We start from the raw sequence: 22,129 nt of genomic DNA on the forward strand, positions 1-22,129 counted from the left end.
AACTTACCAACTAACAGTTATACCACTGTGGCACTGTCCAGTGCACCAAGGTCCAAGGGCAGCAACCAACAAGTTAGTAAGTTACCAAGCCTCATTAGGACAACTGGACAACTAGGCAGCAACTAATTACTAATTAGTTACCAAGCCTCATGAGTCACGAGTAATATAGTACACAGATTACATTAATGCAAGAATATAAATTAGTATAAAGTATAAAGCATAACATTACAGGAATCGTAGGAAGTGTAGAACCACCAATCCTCCCAGCTCCACTCCCACCATCAGCTCCCAATTTTGCAAATACAAGGACAAGTTTAAAATAATAGTAAATAGAAAATGCAGTAAAGTTAAGTGTTAGTATGTTACCTTGTTCAAATCTCTCCAATTCCTCCAGATTTTCCTCAATTGATATGGGGGTATTAGGCGGTCTAAGCCAATCCTGAGTACAAACCAGAGCTTCCACAATTTTAGGAGTTAAAGAACTCCTAAAAGGATCTAAAACCCTCCCTGATGTACTGAAGGTAGATTCTGAGGCAACAGTGGATATTGGTATAGCTAAGACATCCCTAGCTACTTTTGAAAGGATAGGAAATCTTTCAGCATTCAGCTTCCACCATCTAAGTATGTCAAAAGAAGATTCTTCTTCAACTAATGCCTCAGCAAGGTAAATTTCCAACTCAGTTTTTTTCTTTCCCCCACTCTCCATTCTTTGTTTCTTAATCTAGGATTTTAATAAACCCTGGGGCTTCCCAACTTTAGACTGTGAAGAATCAGTAGAAGAGATGACAGAAACAGTAGGGACAACAGTAGAAGGAATCACAAGAGCAATAGGGACAACAGAGGCAGCATAATAATCAAACAACTCTGTAAAAGCTGCAACCACTTTCTCATAGTAGGTTTTACCTTTTAATTCACCATACATGTGTAAGATCTGTGCTAGCATGTACTCTAATTTGTCCCTGGGTCAAGAATGTTTGCAAAGAATATCATCAAGTTCATCTTATCTATATCCCCCCAATACTTTTCAAATTTAACCTTCATAGTTTCCCCCATCAATTTCACAGAACCACCAGCTTCCACCATTCCATTCAATAGGCAATATAAATCAGAAATTTCAGAAAAAAAAGTGTTAGATGTGACATATAAAGAACCTGAAATTCTTATTGTCATATCATAAAAACACTTCAACAGATTCACCAAACTCTTCACAGACTCCCAATCAAGAAAGTTAGGAATAGAATCACTCAAATCTGATTTGAAGGAAAAATCACTTTCTTCAAGTGAATAAAACACTTTCTCATAAAAAACTGCAAATTGTAACATAAGATATGTAGAGTTCCATCTGGTTGGAACATCTAGACACAGAGAAGATTTCTTTTCAACCCCAAGCCATTCAAACAAGTCTTTTTCTTAAGTCTAGCAGGTGAACTTCTCACATACCTTACAGCATCCCTAACCTTCTTCACAGAATCATCACAATGTTTTAGCCCATCTTGCACAACTAAATTCAAAATATGGGCAATGCATCTCATGTGAATGTACTTGCCCTTCACAGTAGATGTTCCCCAAGACATCAATTTCTTTTTTAAAAAACCTAGGGCAGTGTCATTTGAGGATGCATTGTCCACTGTAATAGTGTAGACATTTCTAATACCCCAATCCAGCAAACAGTTTTCAAGGGATTTTGCAACAGACTCACCTTTGTGTGATGTGACAGGGACAAATGAAATAATTTTTTTATTCAGCCTCCACTCTTCATCTATAAAGTGAGCAGTAACTACCATGTAGTTAATTCTCTAAATAGAAGTCCAAGTGTCAGTAGTAATACTGACTCTTTGAGTGTTTCCCCTAAACATGCATTTCAACTTGAGCCTTTCCTCTTCATAAATCAAATTGATGTCCCTACTAATTGTCCATCTTGAGGGAATCTTAAACCTAGGACAACATACCAGAATGAACTTCCTAAATCCAGGACCTTCAACAAATCTAAAAGGGAGTTCATCTATTATAATCATTTCAACTAAGGCCTTCCTAATAGCATCTTGATTAAAGACCCAAGTTCCTAACTCACCAACAGTAGCAGGAGATGCATCAGAATTGGTAACAGCTTGAAAGGTCAGAAGTGATTGCCTAGTGTCCTTAGAGTGAGGGTTTTTAAGACAGTTAAACATGTGGGTTCTCAATGATGAAGTACCATGTTTTTTGGTCTCACATTTATATATTTTGGCACAATATATACACTTGCCCTCAACAGTAACATCATTCTCATCAACAATCTTTTCAAAAGGATCCCACACAGGAGATCTGGATTCAACTACCTTCCTTTTCTTCGGAAGAACCGCAGCAGTAGGTTGCACATTCTGTTGATCATTATTTTTCTCAACAGTCTGAGCTTCCACCACTGTAGATCCATGAAGTGAAGAGTTGGAAGGTTGACTACCAGACTCTATGATATTTTCCATCTAAAGAAATGGAATACTATCAGTACACTGGGAACCATTTCAAAGAATGTCAGAATTAGAGAAATCCAGAATCAGAAGACAGCCACTTCCTAACTTCATCATTTTTCTAAATTTCATAATTGGGACTTTAAGGAATTAATAACTATTAAGGGTCATACATCCATAAACTTATAACTTATAAGTTATAAACATAGTAACATACAGGCATACATGGATACAATCACAGTATCACATTAATCACACAAAGTGACAAAGAAATCCAGAAATCAGGATGGTGAAAGCCTGAAGTGTACATTCATCATTTTACTGGATTTCACAGTTCGTAGTTACAATTGGGGCTTCCACCAATTTTCACCAACACAGGCAACATCCAACAGCCAACAGGGGTTAGGGACTTAGGGGCTTCCACAAACAATACTGACAAAGTATAATCAACAGGTGTTAGGGACTTAGGGGTTTCCACAAACAATCACAACTAAGTGATTCTAAAATGTCACAGTCCATATAATCATAGAAACCCTAATCAAAGTATCAAAAATTCACAAATAAGGGACAAGTGACATGCAACCTGGAACTTCTCAACAGATTGACATTGTCACAGTCCACATAATCATAGAAACCCTAATCAAAGGATAAAAAATTCAGAAATAAGGGATAAGTGACATGCAATCCGGAACTTCTCAACAGATTCACATTATCACAGTCATCAGAATCATAGAATCACAACTAACAACCACGTATCACAATATATAAGAGTATAATCTAAGTATGTCTAAGATTAGGGTTTAGAGATTACTTCATTTCTCCAAATCAAACCCCCGAGAACAAAGGGCTTCAAATCCGTGAGACCGTGACAGCAATCTACAATCCACCGCACCGGTCACCAATCGTCCAGAATAGGGCTTCCACCGAACAATATTAGCTAGCTTCCACCAGAGACTCACACTCTCAGTCTCTAACTGAGCAAGTCTACAACTCTAGAAGAAACTCAGAGAGAACGAGAGAACTCATAGACTCAGAGTCTCACAGAGTCAGAGATCTGGAGAAGAAAGAAGTAAGAACTAACTAGGGTTTCAGATTTCAGAGAAGAAAGACGAGACTCACAAGAGAACGAGTCTAGAGAGTTCTCAGAAGTCAGAAGAAAGACGAGGAAGCTGCGCAAATGAGTAGGGTTTCCTTCTAAGGCAACATATATACACCGCTTACACGACGTCGTATACCTTAGGGTATACGCAGTCTTACCCTAATTCGGGTTGTCGGACGGGTTCGGGGGGATTTTATAACCCCCAACCCGCCTCGTTCTAACCGGCTAGGTGGCGTGTGAACCGGTTCGGGTATGCTAGTTCGGGCTCGGATTCCCCCCCAAGTGCGTATAATCGGGTTCGGGTCGGTCGGGTTTTTCGAGTGGGTCGGTTTTTACACAGCCCTACATATGTTGTTTGTAATTCTTCCTCCATCAGATTCCAGAAACCAAACAACCCCTCTGCATAGTCTCTCCCTCTTCGTTTATCTCTCTCTCTCTCTCTCTCTCACGAAGCGAAGAATGAAGTAGCAGCTCAGCTACACTACCCTCTGCCTCTCGTCTCTCGCCGACAACCCTGGTGTAGCAGATCGGCGATAGCAACAGGAGACCAGCAGCCCCGCCGACCTCTCCCATCTCTCTCGTCTCTCTCTCTCTCTTTTTGTTCGTTAGCAAACATCAACAACAACGATGCAGATCCGGCGGCCTCAGGTGATGTCTGGTGAACCAGCAGTAGCTCCCTCGACGGTGAGCAGAAGGACGCGACTCCTTCCCCTGTTTTCCGGTGTGCAAGAACAATGGCGGCAGCAAACTTGGTCCCCTTCTCTGGTAGTGAAGTGAACCGATGACAGCCTTGGTTTCTACTCCGATGAGAGCTTCCGGCAGAAGCAATGGCACGGCTTGGACAATATAAGGTGAGGTGACTCACCTTTGTTAGTGATTTAATGGATGATGATGATGATGATTAGTAATATTAATAAAGATTAGTTACCAAGTTAGTTATTAATGGCTAGTGTGGTGGGATGGTGAAGGTGTTGGTTGGTTATAAAGAGGACCTAGGTTTGAATCTAGCTATTAGCATTATTTTAGATCTCACTGTGTTATACCATTTTGGATGGACAATGACTAAAAAATGATTATAAGTCATAATAAGAGTCATTAAATGAAATAAGTATGAGTATGGATAATTAGTGAATAATGATTATGGAAATGCCTTTTTGAATGGACAATGACTAAATAATGATTATAAGTCCTAATACGAGTCATTAAATGAAATAAGTATGAGTATGGATAATTAGTGAATAATGATTATGGAAATGGATTAAGAAAAGTGAGGACGGGATATAGTTTAATACTATTATGTTGATAATAATTGTAGGAGTAACAAAAGAGGATTCGGTTGACAATTCGGTTGACTTACGGTTTTCCCGTTGAAGTGGCTAGCTCGGGAATGAGCTCAAGATCAAGTGTTTGGCTTTTGAAGTTCGGTTAAAGGTATAACAGTGCACAGTTCGATTCCGGTTCCATTTCATCTCGAACCTTAACCGGAACCAATACCATATTGGTTCCGGTTAGGAACCGAAACCAAAACCGTACAAACGGTTTGATTCCGATTCCGGTTCAACAGTGCACGGTTCGGTTTGAACCGTCCGATTCGAACCGAACCGTGGTCACCCCTACATCCATCAGTACTAATTTGACAAGAGTAAACTAAAGTTTAATTATATATATAGCTAGGTAGGTTCTGGTGGGGGCTGGAAATGGCATATAAAGTTTCCTCCTCATCATGTTACATGTATGCCTGCAATACTACAGCCACATACCTACTTATATAACAATCATTCAACACAATAAGAGTAATTAGGAAGATGTAGGGATCCATTGACCACCTTGAATGAAGTTGTCTATAGAGTAGGATGATACATGTTTCGCCGGAATCTGGCTGCTCCAATTCACACGTCCAGACGTCGTAGCTCCTGCCCCGATGTTCTGGAACTCCCCATAATACAGCGTCTTCAATGCGAAATCACCAGTCCACGGCATCCATCCATTTGGTGAAATCAGAGCTTCCAACGTACATTTTATAAAAACCGTCCTGGAGTACTCCTTCCACGGCCTCCCTAAGTAATTCTTGTGCACCTTAGGCTTGCTGAAATACAACCTCATGTACCCTGCAGTGCCATTAATGACGCAGTTCTGGAAGACAAAGCCCGTGGATTGGCCTGGGTCAATCCTGCCGTGAGCTGTGACGGCATTGTTTTCGCCCTTCTCAGGATTGACTTGCCTGGGGGCGACGAGGATGGTGCAGCCTTGGAAGAAAGAGGCAGAGTTGCCAAAAATGAAATCCACGTTGCCTTGGATACGGCAAGACTTGTAGTATTGGCGCAGGGAATGGGCGTAGAGAGTATCTTGATCGCCAAGGAATTCACAGTTTTCTACAATGGAAAGATCGCTGTCTGATCGGAAGGCCACTGCTTGGTGAGCCCCTGCCGTGTTCTTGAACGTCACACCACTCGCCATGAATCCATCCCCAACAACACCTGACAGACAACACTCACAACATCAATCAAATTTTTTTTTAATACTTTTTATAAATTACAAACACAAGGAATAATCAATCATTCTTGTGTGGACCATATTTTGTATACACATTCAATACAAAATAATGTACATTCAGTACAAAAATAATGTACATTGTATTCAGGAGATGTACACTATTTGTATGCAGAGAATGTACATTATATTGTATAATATACATTCAGTATAAAAATAATGTACATTTAATATATTAAAAATGTATTTTTTGTTATAGTCCACATTGGTAAATCATAGTCCACAGAATAATTCTCACCAAAAAAAAAAAAAAATTAGTCCACACAATAATTTACCAGGAACAATTAGACAGGCCTACTTATTAGGGAAATGAGTTGTGTCAAAATATATATGTAATTAGTAATTAGAAATAATGAAAGTATTGTTCTTTATAAGCAAAAGGGTAATACTTTAAAAAAAAAAAACATTAAAAAAAAAATATAACACACTGATTAGTATTAGTATTATATATTATCCATCTTGAATAATTATTAAGTAATTGCATAATCAGTATTTATAAGAATTCTAAGGGTGTTTTCCTCATTCCACATGAAATATGTAATTTTCTGCGGGGGTAAAGTATTATTATTAGTGTAATACAAACTGAAACTGCGGATTTACTCACCGACTGTGGCAGAATTATAGGTGCTAACTCCAAGCATGCCCGCGTTCAATGATCCCGTAATGACAGTTTTGCCCATGCCTTCCCCTAGAAACACAACATTCGTTTTCTCGAAAGGGACCCGAACTATCTCCACGTAAACGCCGGCCTTTATGAGTATAACAAACTTCCGGTTCCGACTGAAATTGGGGGCGGCATTAACCGCATCTTGGATTTTCTTGTACTTGCAGCTTTTTCCGTCGGGGCAAACCGTCACGTCCGGCTTCAATCCGGCGGGAACTCCGCCGTTGATACCCGACCCGGAACTGCCAGTCCCCTCCCAGAAGCCGTTACGCTCCGTTTTGACCGGGCCCCATGACCCGGTTTGTTTCCCGTTGCGGTCGTAGTTCACCAGCATTGCCAGCGCGTTGCTGGTAAGTCCGATGAGCGAGTTTGTGAACGCCATCGTGCTGTTCACCCGTGCGGTGTTGTTGACGTACTTGAGCGCCGACCAGCAGTCGTAGTGGTACACGAGGACGGCGCTCATCCACGCCCGGGCGTCTTTGATCTTTCCGCTCGTCAGGGCACCGCCCACAGATTCCATACGACGCTCCACGTACCCGTAGAGCTCAAGACACCTCTTCGCTGCGTCGGATCGGTTCTTGTTGCCGGAGGACTCGGCCAGGATGCTCTTCACCATGGACTCCGCCTGCTTCAGGTTCTCAGAAGAGACCCGCATGGCTGACTGGATGATCTGGACCGCCGTCGGGTTGGTGGGCACGCGACCCGTGGCAGCCAGTGCGGCCTCGCAAGCCGGTGGGTTGACCGAGACCTTGCAGGCATCGCGAGCGGCGGCCGGTAAACCCACGGCATGGGAGGTAGAAACCGAAGGGGAGTGGGTGCTGCGTTGACGGGAAGCAGAGGAGAGGGTGAAGAATAGGACGAGGGAGAGGATGAGAGCGAGAGAAAAAGCTGAAGCCATGGAAATGTAGCAGAGCTTTGATCGATAGAAGGGTTTGGCAGAGTTTCTGGCCCATAAAGGAAGCCGTTTTATAGACTTTCTGGGTGGCATCGTGACTCGTAAGAGAGCGGATATAAGTGGGATGGAATTAATTATATGATGCACACAGGTTGCAAACGACTAAAAACACGTGGATATTTAGTTCATTCATTGTTGATATTTAGTTTATTCATTTTAAATTTTGTGTTATTCATTTCACTGTGGATATATAGTTATGAATTTGTTGATATATAGTTATAAATTTGTGGATATATAATTCAAATTATGCACACAAAAATGCTATTGTCGGGAATTGAACCTAATTTTTTTTTTTTAAGTGGGACGCGCGTTTTTAGTCAAAACGACGTCGTTTTTGCAACCGTGTGCACCATACATGGTGCACACGGTTGTACAACATAATTCAATTTTATTTTGTATACACTGCAATTTCATTTCAACACAACTACAGTTTCATTTCGATATAATTACAGTTTCATTCGATATTTATACACTCAAATATGTGAAAATGTTATTTTAATTTTATTATATATACACTATAGTTTCATTAAAACACAACTACATTATCATTTCGATATAACTACAGTTTCATTGCATAATATACACTCAAATATGTGAAATGTTATTCAGTTTCATTTTATATATACACTGCGGTTTCATTTCAACACAACTACAGTTTCATTTCAATTCAATTGCAGTTTCATTTGATAATATAAAAATAATACGTGAGACAGTGTCACTATAGATACACTGTAATGTCAGTTTAGATACACTGTAGTTTTAGTTGGTAATTAATACACCAAACATGCGCGCTTTATTAACTATAACGGCGCGCCGTTTCTTTACTTAAAGAAACGACGCCGTTTTTGGACCGCGGTCCACAGTATAATTGCTATATTGCATTGTAAATTCTAGTTCAAAAATTATGTGTTTATAGTTAACACATTATGTTCTTGCATTTAATAATTTCCGTACCTATAAACAAATTTAAGGCACATAAAACAATAATTACAGACATATAACATGATAATTGTAGATACATAAATGGTTAACTGCAGACACATAAAATGTTGGTTAACATGTTATTACTATGTGGTGTGATTTCAATTTATTTACATGTACATAAACGATTAATTGCATGTATAGAATATGTCAACTACAGGTACAAAATCTCAAATTAATTTTTAAATTAACGTCCACAATACAAGATAGACCCTAGTCCATACTATAATTTGCCTTATGTATATGTCTTCACATTTTTCTCTTTTTATTTTTATTTTTAAAACAAGATTTTTTTAAAAAAAAATTTGCTGGACTATAAATAATAAACCAATCAAAATGCGAAAGTAAAAGAAAGAAAATGCATTTTCTATGCATAGAAAGCTTAGTAACTTAATTTGAACAATGAAAGTCAGATTTTTATGAATAATAAATGGGTAGGCTTTATGTTTGGTTCTGCGTTAAACAAATTCTCCTCCTTGCATTTGCATGTGAGGCAAGGCAACAACAACTTTTTTTTCTCTTTTTAATAGCATGTGATATGTGTTAGGACTTTTATTTACGGTAGACTAGGACTTTGTCTTTACACATTATAGTCTACGACTCTAGCTCTAACTGTTGTATATATTTTCTGTGTTATCTCCTTGAGGGTTGATCAATACAATAAAACTACATTCATCTGGTATCAGAAGTCCCGGGTTTTCTTCTTTTCTTCCCGATGGAACAGTAAGCTAGCAACGCGGATGCGTCGTCCGAGCGTACAGTTTCCGCTCAAGGCCCTCCGGCGTCGACGGCTAACCTTAGCCTATCCGTCGCGCATCACTCTGTGTCGATCAAGCTCACGACACACAATTACTTGTTCTGGTGAACTCAGTTGGTTCCCTTCCTCAATGGTCAAGGCTTGCTTGGTTTTGTAGATGGAACGTATCCTTGCCCTCCTGTCGTCGTACTTGGGCCTAGTGCTGCCGCGGCTGGTTCTATTGTCATCGGTCAGTCTCTTTCCCGCGCGGCCTGGATTCAGCAAGATCAGGCGATTCTTTCCATGTGTATCTCTTCTCTATCCGAGGAGGTCATGCATCTTGCGGTTGGTCGGCCCACTTCTCGGCAGGTTCTGCTATCGATCAAGCGCACCCTTGGCTCAAATACTCGTGCCCGCACTCTTCGTCTTCTCGGCCAGCTCCAGAATCTTCGTCAGGGGACCGAGTCTTTGGCTGACTATCTTGGTCGTGCCCAGGTTATTGTTGAGGATTTAGCTTTGGCTAGACGTGAGGTCACGTTGGATGGCCAGAACATATATGTGTTCCGTGGCTTGCGTCCGGAATATCGGCCTCTTGCAGTGACCTTGACGACGGGAGAACCCATCTCTCTTTCTGAGCTCGTGGATTACCTGGTGGCGCACGATTTTATTGCCGACGATGATGTAGCACCTGGGCCGGCGGCATTGGCCGTGCAGCGTGGCGGTCGGTCTGGTGGACGAAATGGCTGTGTCGGTAGTCGCGGGTGTGGCTGTGGTTCAGGCCGTGGTGGCGTTCGTTATTTTGGTGTGCGTTGTCAGCTTTGCATGTGTCTAATCTTTCTACGTCGTTATTGTCTGTTCGTAAATTTGCTGCTGACAACAACGTCTTTTTTGAGTTTCATCCTGATGTTTTCTTTGTGAAGAATCCTACAACAAAGGCAGTTCTGTTTAAAGGACGTACTTCCGGGAGTCTCTATGTAACACCCCGTGTTACGACCTCTAACCCAAACTAATTATTTAATTACTTACCCTAAAAAGAGAATTAAAATTCATTAATTAACTAAGAAGGGTCCACCATAGTCCATGGACCCTTATCCCTAAAACTAACCCCTTAGTCCTATAAGGAATAGAATTAGCAAACTCATACCATTTAGACCCCAATTGGGGCTCTTAGATATATAAATAAGGGGCATAGGAGGCACCTAGAATCCACACCACAATAACTTTCACCACACAAGAATTTCCAAGAATTCCCGTAGGAGAAAACAAGAAAGAAGAGATCTTAAAGAAAGACCCTTCATAGCCAAGGAATTTAATTAAGGCTAAGAGGTAACCCATGTCTCAACAAAACCTATCTTCTTTGCTATAATCTCCTTCTTTGGCTTCTTCTCTATGCTTGTGTCTTGATAAATCATTTATGATGTTGATGATATGATCTTGATGGTTGATGAGATGATTTTATGTGTGATATTGATAATCTTGATGATTAAGGGTGAATCTTGATAATTATGTGATATTCTTGATAAATCTTGATGTTCTTGATTTTAAAGATAAGGCCTAAATTTGTGATTTAAATATGATTAGAGCCCTAGGTTGAATCGTGAATTTTGTATTGGGATATTCTTGGTATATTTCGGTGGGAATTCACATGTTCGGGTGTTGATTATGTTTAAAAGTCATGATAGGATGTGTTCTATGTGATTCTTGCTTTTGATCCGTTAATTGTCTACGTGGTGTCGTCGTTCGTGTCTAAGCATGGTTTCGGGTTCCACGGAGGATCCCGGGACTTATATTTTGAAAAGGAGTCAGTGGGGGGTAGGTGGGGGTAGGGGGACCCGCCACCTACCCGCTGCCCGAAGTTACGCCGCAGGCAGCGGGCAACCGGCGGGCAGACGACTGCCCGCCGGACACCCGCTGCCCGGAGGTTCATTGTCGGCGGGTGGCCCTCCACCTGCCGACCACCCGCTGGATTTTTCCCACTTTGGGACTTTGGCTTCCCCGTTTGATGTTCCCCAACCCACGTGGTGTCCCAACGGACTCCGTTTGTCGTGCCTGAGTCTAGTTTGATGTTTTGGGTACCGTTTGTAGGATGAAAGAGGCTTGTGTATTGCATGCTAGTTGAATCGGTAACCCGTTGGCCTAGGAGGAAGATGTATGAACCCCTTAGGACTATTCTTAGTATGTAGATGACTACACATAAGTTTTATTTATACATTTTCCCCGTCCTGATGTGTTAATGTGGGTTGCATGTGCTTGCTACGTGATATTTGTGCATGATTCTTGGATGCGGTCAAATTGGTTACTCATGACCTACGGTTCATTATCCTGGCTGCGGTTAGTGACTCACTTCTAGGGCTGCGGTCTACCTCCTGGGCCTCGTGTGCTGTGGTCCACCGACTGGACGCGTCAGGCGGTGTGTAGGGCTACAAGCCACGAGGAAGGCCATAGTCCACCGAATGAGTTCGTCAGGCGGTGTGTAGGGCTATGGTCGGCTGCGATCCACCGAGTGTATGTGCCAGCGGTGTGTAGGGTCGTAGTCCCCAAAGATCATGGTCCACCGAATGAATCCATCGGGCGGTGTGTAGGGCTATGATCAGCTACGACCCACCGACTGAGCTCGTCAAGCGGTGTGTAGGGTCGCAGTCCCCAAAATAGGATCACAGTCCACCGACTGAATGCGTTAGCGGTGTGTAGGGCTGTGATCCGCCGTTGAAACTATCGACGGTCTATACAATTGGCTGCGGTCAATTCCGTCAGGCGGTGGTATGAGGTAGGGTGCGTGGGGCCGTGTTAGCACTATATGCGCTAACCCTCATGTTTGGGGCATGCGATTAGTCCCGTGGCGCCACCAAAGTATGCTTGTGTGACAAAGATGTAGATTGAATGATGATGTGAATGATATGAAAGTGAACTGTGACCTTAGATATGTGTATTTATGATGTTGCCTCTATATAATTGATTATCGATGTTGAATGTGTTTATCCCTATCTGTCGAGTCTAATCCTGATTTTAAATCTAGAGTCTCCTAAGTATATAACTTCCTGCTTCAAAATGGTTTTACTATATCATGTATATATATTTACCTATATTATATTTTAACGCATTAGAGTGGGTTACCGGCATCATTCGCTGAACAAATATATTTGGCTTTCAGGCACAGATGATTAGCTTCTGGAGAGCGCTAGAAGAACTCGGATTAGATAGTTAGTCTTTCCTTTCGGCCTACGTGCCTTGATAATGTAATGACAATATTTGAGGATAGTTAGTTAGAATAGCCTGTGCATCTGAGCTCTCCAGCTCAGATGTGGCATAACACCCCCGACTCTATGTTTAGAATGCTTCATTTGATATCTATTTAATAGAATTGCTTTCGTATTATAAGATCAAAAAGTTTTAAAATTTTGGGGTGTTACAGATGGTATCAGAGCCTAAGTTTGACCCTAGGACAAGACTCTTAAGACCAGACTTTAGAACATTAGGCTTAAACTCTAAGTATTTAGGAACATAGGACTCAGAAATCTTAGGACGCGCGGTGAGATTGTGAGTATAGCCGTCATCACGTAACCCTCCCTCACTCTACCCTTCGTTTAAATTAAAGAACTCCCCCCTTCGCTTATCGCATCAAGGTAAGGGTGCAACACTCTAACTCGACATTACTATAAACATTGGCTCAGTAGATCAGCAGCATGGAACCAAACAGGAGACAGTCAAGAACTCCAGAACCCACCGCACACGATCCCCTGGCTCAAACTTTACAACAACTAACACAAGTCGCCCAGACACTAAGCGACATAGCTCTCCACCACAACAGACCACCACTGCCTCCACCAAACGCCAACTCAGAAATCGCTCGACAAGTTTCAAATCATCGACCACCCACTTTCTCGAGAGAAGAAGGTCCCGCAATCCTCGAGGAATGGATTCGGACCTTCGACAAGATTCTGGGATTGGTAGAATGCCCAAAAGAACATCGTGTAGAGATAGCCTCATTCTACTTCGGACACGAGGCAGACCTTTGGTGGATCCACGAAGGGCCCACTTACAGACAAGAACCAGGGTTCAATTGGGAAAACCTAAAAACACGACTACGAGAACGATTCTACCCAGCACACGTACCAGACCTTTGGTGGATCCACGTCGTGGAATACCATAAACGGTTCATCGAACTGGCACGCTTCGCACCAGAATTGGTCCCCACAGAGGCTACCAAAATAGAAAGGTTTATATCAGGCCACAACTTCGAAGCCCGGAAGGCACTAGTAGTAAGCGGACCCCGGACCCTAAACAAGGCTTACTCCAGTGCTGCCAATCTCTATCGAATCCAACTACTACAACGTGGGGTTCAGCAACAGATTCGAAAAAGGAACACAGGAGGTGAGACACCACCTATGAAAAGAACGAGAAACAACGCTAACACTAGGCCAAGCAATCCAGCTGGCCAAAAGCCACCCCTGGGAAACAACGAAGCTAATACAAAGAGCTTCCCTTGCCAAAGATGCAACAAAGACCATAGAGGCAAAGACTGCATGGGAAACCCCTGGCGATGCTTCAACTGCGGAGGAGAAGGACACAAGTCCTTTTAGTGCACTCAACCCTCGAATTCGCGCCCTACAATCATGGGCCAACGCGGAGGCACAAACAATCAAGGGAATTACGGTGCTTCCGAAAAGGTGTTCGTCATGAGCCGCACCCAGGCCGAACTCGAGAACGAGGGCAACCTCGACGAAGAAAACATGGCCCCAGGAGACGAAGATCCCACAAACCAACCAGAAGAAAACCAAGGAGACGAGTTCTGTTTAGGATAACTAGTGAAACCCCTGTAACCACCCTCGTAGTAAAGTTACTTGTTTAGATTAGCTACTTCGGAATTATTATAAATAAAGAAGCAAAAGCAAAATAATTTAGCATAAAGAAAAAGGACTAGACTACCCCGAAAACCCGCATCAACAACAATAAGGACCGGTCAAATCTTCTACCACTAGAAGATAAAAGAAAGAAAGAGCCAAGGAGTGCACAACAAAGGAGACTAATGTCACCAATGGAGATTGAACTTTAAACCTCCCACTTGAAAACCCAAGTCCTAAACCACTATAATATGAGTCTTTCTTGAAACCTCAAGGGAACACTCCCTTCTTAAACCCCTACAAATCCCTAAAACCCACAAAACCCCCAAATCAAAAACCCTTCTTCTTCCTCCAAAACACACAACTCTCTCTCTCTCCCTCTCCTCCTCTCCATACCGCCGCCCACCACCCAAACGGCACCACCGACCGTCCCACCAAATGAATCGCCGCCAGCAACCGCCGTCCGCCGCCCAGGCCACCCCACTGCCGGAGACCCGCAGTCGAGGACCCGGAACCCACCCAGCTGCACCCCGTTGTCACGAAGCCTCCATCGTCGCCACTGCCGTACGTCACCCGGTCTCCTCCCGCCGTTAGCTACTCCGCCAGGACGTCGCACCACGCCATCGACACCGGAGACGACAGACCTCGCCGCCCCTCCAGTCGCCGAAAAATCTTGCCGCCGGAAAACCCGCTGGAAAACCCATCGGAAAATACCCCCCGAAGAATCCCAACAATGCCGAAAAAGCCCCTCAGAATCCGAACCCCGGAGTGGAGCAACGCCGACTACACCGTGATCGGAGGAAAATCCCTCGAACCCGACCAATTCTCCCCGAAGTTCGTCGATATGCTTAAGTTTCAAGGACTCTTGGATACATATCTCACCATCAAAGGGGATACATACCCCGAAATAGTGAAAGAATTCTATCACCATTTGGTAGCCGTCAAGCGGGGTGATAAATTGGAAATCACCGCTAAGGTCCGAGGCAAGGAGATCATACTCTCCGAAGGCCGCTTGGCCAAACTCTTGAGACTGACTACCACGGGTGTGTCAAACTACGACCGGAAGGCGTGGATCAGTACCCAAGACACAGGGTATAAGGATTACCTCGGGTACCTACTCGGAAAGGAAGAAGGCTTCACCTCGGCCAAACAGGAAATGGCTAACCGCTGAACAAAAGATACTAGTCATGATTGTAACGGATAGCTTGTTGCCTACGAACAACAAGAGTATGGATGTGGGAAGCCTGGAATGCACATTTTCCTACTTTCTAAAGCACAAGATCAAGTTCAACCTACAGGCCCTTATGCTAAAACACATGGAGTTTTGCAAGGCAAGCAACCGGCTTAGCCTGCCCTACGGGATGATCCTAAGTTGGATCATGGAGAAAAAAGGGGTGGACTTAAGCCACACAGAGGTCAAACCCGTAAGCGGGATGATTTCCAATGCCCAGAACCTCCGCCGCAACGACATCTACTACACCGAAGGGGGACAATACATCACCCTCGAGGAGGTTTGTCTAAAACCTGAGGAAGAACGTAGGGAATTGGTGGATCAACTAGACATCTCCAACAAGAAGCTAAGAAGAGCAATGCAAGAGTGTAAAGGGCAAGGAGAACAGGAGGAACAGGAAGAGGAAAGCGAGCCTAACCCACCAGCCCCCACGCAAGAAAGAGAAAATCCGGGAAACCAAGATCAAGAATCCATCAACGAGCGCATCCTCGCGCAGCTCACGCGGCAAAACCAAATCATGGACGAAGGGTTCTCATCCCTAATCCGCGCAGTGCGTGCACTAGATCAAAGGGTAGCAACAATCGAGGCCATGTTAGGCACGCATGGGGCATCTAGCTCAGGAGCAGGAAACCAAGGTAGACCCAAAACCCTTTCAAACACCACCGCACCAAAGTTCCACTCAACCCCATCAACAAACGACACGTGGAGCCACATCTCCTAACCAGGAGGCCAGAACACGTGACGTCCCAGGGGTGAAAGAATGGATCCACACACCGGCTTCGGGGACGAAGCCTCTTGTAAGAGGGGGAGAGTGTAACACTGTAACTGTAACACCCCGTGTTACGACCCCTAAGATCAATTAAATCGTTGATCAATTACCCAAAAGAAAGAATTAAATCGCAATAATTAATTAGGAAAGGCCCACCATAGTCCACGGGCCCTTATCCCTAAACCCAATCCTTAGTCCCAAAAGAAATAGAATTAGCAAGCCCATAATATTAGTTCCTAACTAGGACACCTAAATATATAAATAGGGGACTTAAGAGGCACCTAGAAACCCCCACAAGAATAACGCCCCACCTCCCCGAAGAGCTCCAAGAATCCCCCTAGAAGAAATCAAGAAAGCATGAAAGCTTAAGGAAAGACGCTTCATAGCCAAGGAATTAATTAAGGCTAAGAGGTAACCCATGTCTCAACAAAACCTATTTTCATAGCTATGATTTCCCCCGTAGGATTTCCCCGTATTATTGTGTATTGGTGACTTGTGATATTATTATTGATGATTGATGGGATAATTCCATGGGTGATCTTGATATTGGGAGATTCTTGATAATTATGGTGTTCTTGATGATTATGTGGAGTTCTTGATGATTATATGTCATTCTTGATTATTGTATGGCATTCTTAATGCTTATGTGTTATTTGTACCGAATCTTGTAATTAGAAGACGAACCGTATTCTTGTTGATATAAAAGTGATTAGAACCCTAGGTTGTATCGTATGATCTTATTCTTGGTTTATCGGGTGGGGAAATCGCATGTTTGGGTGTTGATTATATTTAGAAAAAGCATGATAGGTTATGTGCCGTTCGTTTCTTGTATTTGATTCGTTAATTGTCTACGTGTTGCCGTTAATTGCATTGTAAAGTGTCTAAGCATGGTTTCGTGTTCCACAACGGTTCCCGGGGCGTAAAGTGTGTGAAAAGAGTCAGTGGGGGGTAGGTGGGGGGTAGGGGACCCGCCACCTACCCACGGCCGTGAATTACCGCCCGGCAGCGGGTGGCCGGCGGGCGGGCAGCTGCCCGCCGGCGACCCGCTGCCCGGAACAGTAAAGTCCTGCGGGTGGCCCCCCACCCACCGGCTACTCGCTGGAAATTATCCCACCTTGGGATCCCGGCTTCCCCGTTTGATGTTCCCCCGTTCCCCGTGGTGTCCCAACGGACTCCGTTTATCGTGCCTATGTCTAGTTTGATATTTCGGGTACCGTTCGAAGGTTATGGGTCTATTATATTGCATGCTAGTAGAATCGGTATCCCGTTGACCTAGGTGGAAGAAGCATGAACCCCTTAGGACTATTCTTAGTATGTGAGGGATCACGCATAGGTTTGGTTATACGTTCTCTCTCCCTTCCCAACATGTTAATGTGGGTTGCATGTACTTGCTATATGTTATGTGTGTGTGTAACCCTGAGTTGGTTGAGATCAATCGAGCTATACGGGCAGTCGGATGGGCTGAGAACCATACCGGCTGTTAACCAGGCTGGTAGAGACCGGTCATGTATATAAATATTATATAGGACTAAGTTCCACTATACGGGCAGTCGGATGGGCTGAGAACCATACCGGCTGTTAACCAGGCTGGTAGAGACCGGTCAGGTATATAAATATTATATAGGACAAAGGTCCACTATACGGGCAGTTGAATGGGCTGAGAACCATCTCAACTATTAACCAGGCTGGTAAAGACCGGTCAGGTATATAAATATTATGTAGGACAAAGGTCCATCAGCCGGTTGCGATCGGCTCCTCCGTAATGTGAGACGGGGCAGGGTGCTGCGGGGCCGTGTCAGAGCTATATGCGCTGACCCTCATGTATGAGCATGCGATTGGTCCTGTGGCGCCAACAAAGTGTGCTACTTGATGAGATATGGATGAGTTGTGTTTATGAGTATATTGGGGGATTTGACTATGGGATTTATGCTAGGGATTGTGTATGTTGGGTTATGATTATTATTCGTGATCAGCTTTATCTGTCTTGCCTGTTGTGGATTGTATACGCTTGATTATAACTGTTGCTTGTGTCTAGCCTTATCTGTCGAGTCATTCCCGGTTTTAAAAGCTAGAGTCTCGTAGGATATATCTTCATGCTTCAAAATGGTTTTCGTATATCTATATATATCTCTATATGTATTGTATTTCAACGCGTTGGAGTGGGTTACCAGCATCTCTCGCTGAACAGATATATTTGGCTTTCAGGCACAGAAGCATAAGTCACTGGAGCGCGCTAGAACTTGGAGCGTAGAAGTAGATAGTTTCCCTTCCGGCCTGCGTGCCATGTTTATGCATTTACATTGCTAAGGATATTAGATAGTTAGCCTGTGCACCTGAGTTCTCTAGCTCAGGTGTGGCATAACACCCCGCACTCTTGTATTATGTTTTGGGATTTAATGAGATTTCACCTTTATTTTATAAGTTTGAAATATCTTGAAAATCTGGGGTGTTACAGTTGGTATCAGAGCCTAAGTTTGACCCTAGGAAAAGACTCTTAAAAACCGGAGTTTAGGACATTAGGCTCGAACTCCAGGTACCTAGGAGCATAGGACTCAGGAATCTTAGGACGCGCGATGAGATTGTGAAACCTACACATAACTTCCCTACACTTTACCCTTCCCCATTCTAAAACCCTTTCCCCCCCACTTATCACTTCACAAGAAGTGCGTCGAACTCTAACTTAACGTTCTTATAAACGCTGACCAGAAAGACGACAACATGGCACCAAACAGAAGGCAATCCAGAACTCCAGAGCCCGCCACAGACAACCCCTTGACCCAGACCCTACAGCAACTAACCCAAGTCGCACAGGCACTAAGTGACGCGGCCCTTCGCAACAACAGGCTCCCACCACCTCCGTCAAACACGAACTCGGACGCCGCCCGACAAGTCTCAAATCACCGATCACCCACGTTTTCGGGAGAAGAGGATCCCGCGGTCCTGGAAGAATGGATCCGGACTCTTGATAAGATTTTTGGAGTAGTAGAATGCCCAGAAGAACACCGCGTAGAGATAGCCTCGTTCTACTTCGGGCACGAGGCCGATCTCTGGTGGATCCACGAGGGGCCCACTTATCAACAAGAACCGGGGTTTAATTGGGAGAACCTCAAAACACGACTACGAGAGAGGTTCTACCCGACACACGTGAGAGCGTCCATGTACGAGGAGTTTCTCCATCTGAAACAAGGGACAGCAACCGTTATGGCATATCACAAACGATTCCTTGAGCTAGCACGCTTCGCACCCGAACTCGTCCCCACCGAGGTAACCAAAATAGAGAGATTCGTATCGGGCCTCAACTTTGAAGCCCGAAAAGCACTAGTGGTAAGCAGACCCCGGACTCTCAACGAGGCTTACTCCAGTGCCGCCAATCTCTACCGAATCCAACTACTCCAACGCGGGGTTCAGGAGCAAATACGGAAGAGGAACCCCGGAGGAGGGGCGCCACCAGTAAAAAGAACAAGGAGCGACACCAACACGAGGCCCGGCAACCCGACCAACCAAAGGCCACCGCGGGAAAACAACGACGCCAGCGCCAGGGGCTTCCCTTGCCCGAAATGCGACAAGAGCCATAGAGGCAAGGATTGCATGGGCAAACCCTTGCGATGCTTCAACTGCGGAGAAGAATGACACAAGGCCTTCCTTTGCACCCAACCCCAAAGGCCGCGCACTACCACCATGGGACAACATGGGGGCACCACCCATCAAGGAAACTACGGCACTCCCGGAAAAATATTCGTCATGAGCCGCACTCAAGCCAACCTCGGGAACGAGGGCAACCTCGAGGAAGGGAACCAAGGCCCCGAAGACGAGGACCACGCAAATCCCGTGGGAGAAAGCCAAGAAAATGAATTCTGCCTAGGATAGGTTGGCAATTTCTTGTAATCACCTTCGTGGTAGAGTTACTTACTTAGCTTAATTACTTGGAAGTATTATAAATAAAAGATTAGCTCATAATTCGGCTCTACTTGCAAACTAGCCAAACCTCACCACTAGAAACCGGAATAAGGAAAAAGACAAAAGCCCCATCATCAAAGAACCTAGTGTTGCCAATGAGAATTGAACTCTAGACCTCCTACTTACAAGTCCAAGCCCCTAACCACTAAGCCATGAGTGTTTTTTGAAAACCTTAAGGGAATACTCCCTTGTTAAACCCCTCCAAATCCCTAAAACCCACAAAACCCCCAAATCAAAAACCCTTCTTCTTCTTCCTCCCCTCCTTCTTCCCCACTCTTCCCCTTCTCCTTCTCGCACACCTCACCGCCCCACCCCAAAGAAACCAACAACCACCCATCGTCACCGCCGATCGACCGCCGCCGCCGGCCGAACACCACCCGCCAACGTCACACCGCCGTGCCGCCGTCCCAGCCAGCCACAACCCGCCACCCGGTGGCTCCCCGGCGACGACCCGCTGCTCCTCCACCCGAACGACGCCACCCCACCATCTCACCCCCACCGCACCAACGCCGAACCTCCACAGCACCGCCGCCCCCTCGAAAACAGGAAACCACGCCACCTAGAAGCTCGCCGGAAGAACGCGCCGGAGCGCCGTTCACCTCGCCGGAAAAACACGCCGGAGCCCCGCCGCCGCCTCGCCGGAAAATCGCCGGAAAACGTCGCCATCAACCGAAGCACCACGATGCCAAAGAAACCCCTCGGAACCCGCACCCCGGAGTGGAGCAATGCCGATTACACCGTGATCGGAGGTAAAGCTCTTGAACCCGACCAATTCTCTCCGGAATTGGTTGATATGCTCAAACATCAAGGGCTTTTAGATACGTATCTCACCATCAAAGGGGATACGTACCCCGAATTGGTGAAGGAGTTCTATCAACACCTTGTAGCCACCAAACGGGGTGACAAGGTAGAAATCACCACCAAGGTCCGTGGCAAGGAAATAGTGCTTTCCGAAGGCCGTTTGGCCAAGCTCTTGAAATTGACCACCACGGGTGTGTCTGACTATGACCGAAAGGGGTGGATTGATACCCAAACCACGGGGTACAAGGACTACCTCGGGTACCTACTCGGAAAGGAAGACGGGTTCACCTCGGCCACTCGACCAAACCGAAAGTGGCTATCGACGGAGCAAAAGATATTGGTTATGATTGTAACCGATAGCCTCTTGCCCACCAATAATAAGAGCAATGACGTAGGGAGCTTAGAGTGCACCTTTGCCTACCTGCTGAAACATAAAATCAAGTTCAACCTGCCGGCACTCATGCTAAAACACATGGAGTTTTGCAAGACAAACAACCGTCTTAGCTTACCCTACGGGATGATCCTAAGCTGGATCATGGAGAAAAAGGGGGTAGACCTAAGCCACACCGAGGTCAAGACCGCAAATGGCATGGTCTTTAACGCCCAGAACCTACGCCGCAATGACATCTACTACACCGAGGGAGGACATTACCTCACCCTCGAGGAAATCTGCCAAAAACCCGACGATGAGCGAAGAGAATTGGTCGACCGACTGGACATCTCCAACAAAAAGCTCAAACGGGAAATGCAAGATTGCGGAGTTCTGGAGGGAAATGAGGACCAGGAAGAGGACGACGAGCCCAACCCCACAGCGCAACCACGATCGGGAGGAAATCCAAGGGAGCAAAACGAGGGATCAATCAATGAACGCATACTCGCACAGCTCAACCGGCAAAACCAAATCATGGAGGAAGGATTCTCATCCCTGATCCGTACGACACGCGCACTAGATCAGAGGGTGGCAGCAATCGAGGCCACCTTGGGCACTCGCGGGGCATCCAGCTCAGGAGCAGGAGACCGAGGTAGACCTCAAACCCTTCCATCACAACACCACCAGAAATCCAGTCTACCCCAGCTAAGGCAAAATGTGGGGCCACA

General features: G+C 44.9%; 1 protein-coding gene and 1 long non-coding RNA gene across 2 annotated transcripts; one reads left to right on the forward strand and one right to left on the reverse strand.

Moving 5' to 3' along the window:
- Positions 1-524: 524 nt before the first annotated feature.
- On the forward strand, positions 525-20,306 carry LOC109157526. The gene is made up of 3 exons (XR_002050238.1): positions 525-625; positions 16,068-16,075; positions 20,297-20,306. It is a non-coding gene; the product is annotated as an uncharacterized LOC109157526 (long non-coding RNA).
- LOC109157525 (probable pectinesterase/pectinesterase inhibitor 51) lies at positions 5,190-7,759 on the reverse strand. Its single transcript, XM_019305382.1, has 2 exons — positions 6,701-7,759; positions 5,190-6,023 (listed from the first exon to the last, which is right to left on the reverse strand). Exons 1-2 carry the CDS (start codon positions 7,746-7,748, stop codon positions 5,344-5,346), a joined length of 1,728 nt encoding a protein of 575 aa, XP_019160927.1. The 5' UTR covers positions 7,749-7,759; the 3' UTR covers positions 5,190-5,343.
- Positions 20,307-22,129: the final 1,823 nt, after the last annotated feature.

Source organism: Ipomoea nil, unplaced genomic scaffold (genome assembly GCF_001879475.1).
Source record: "Ipomoea nil cultivar Tokyo-kokei standard unplaced genomic scaffold, Asagao_1.1 scaffold2783, whole genome shotgun sequence".
NCBI classification, from domain to species: domain Eukaryota; kingdom Viridiplantae; phylum Streptophyta; class Magnoliopsida; order Solanales; family Convolvulaceae; genus Ipomoea; species Ipomoea nil.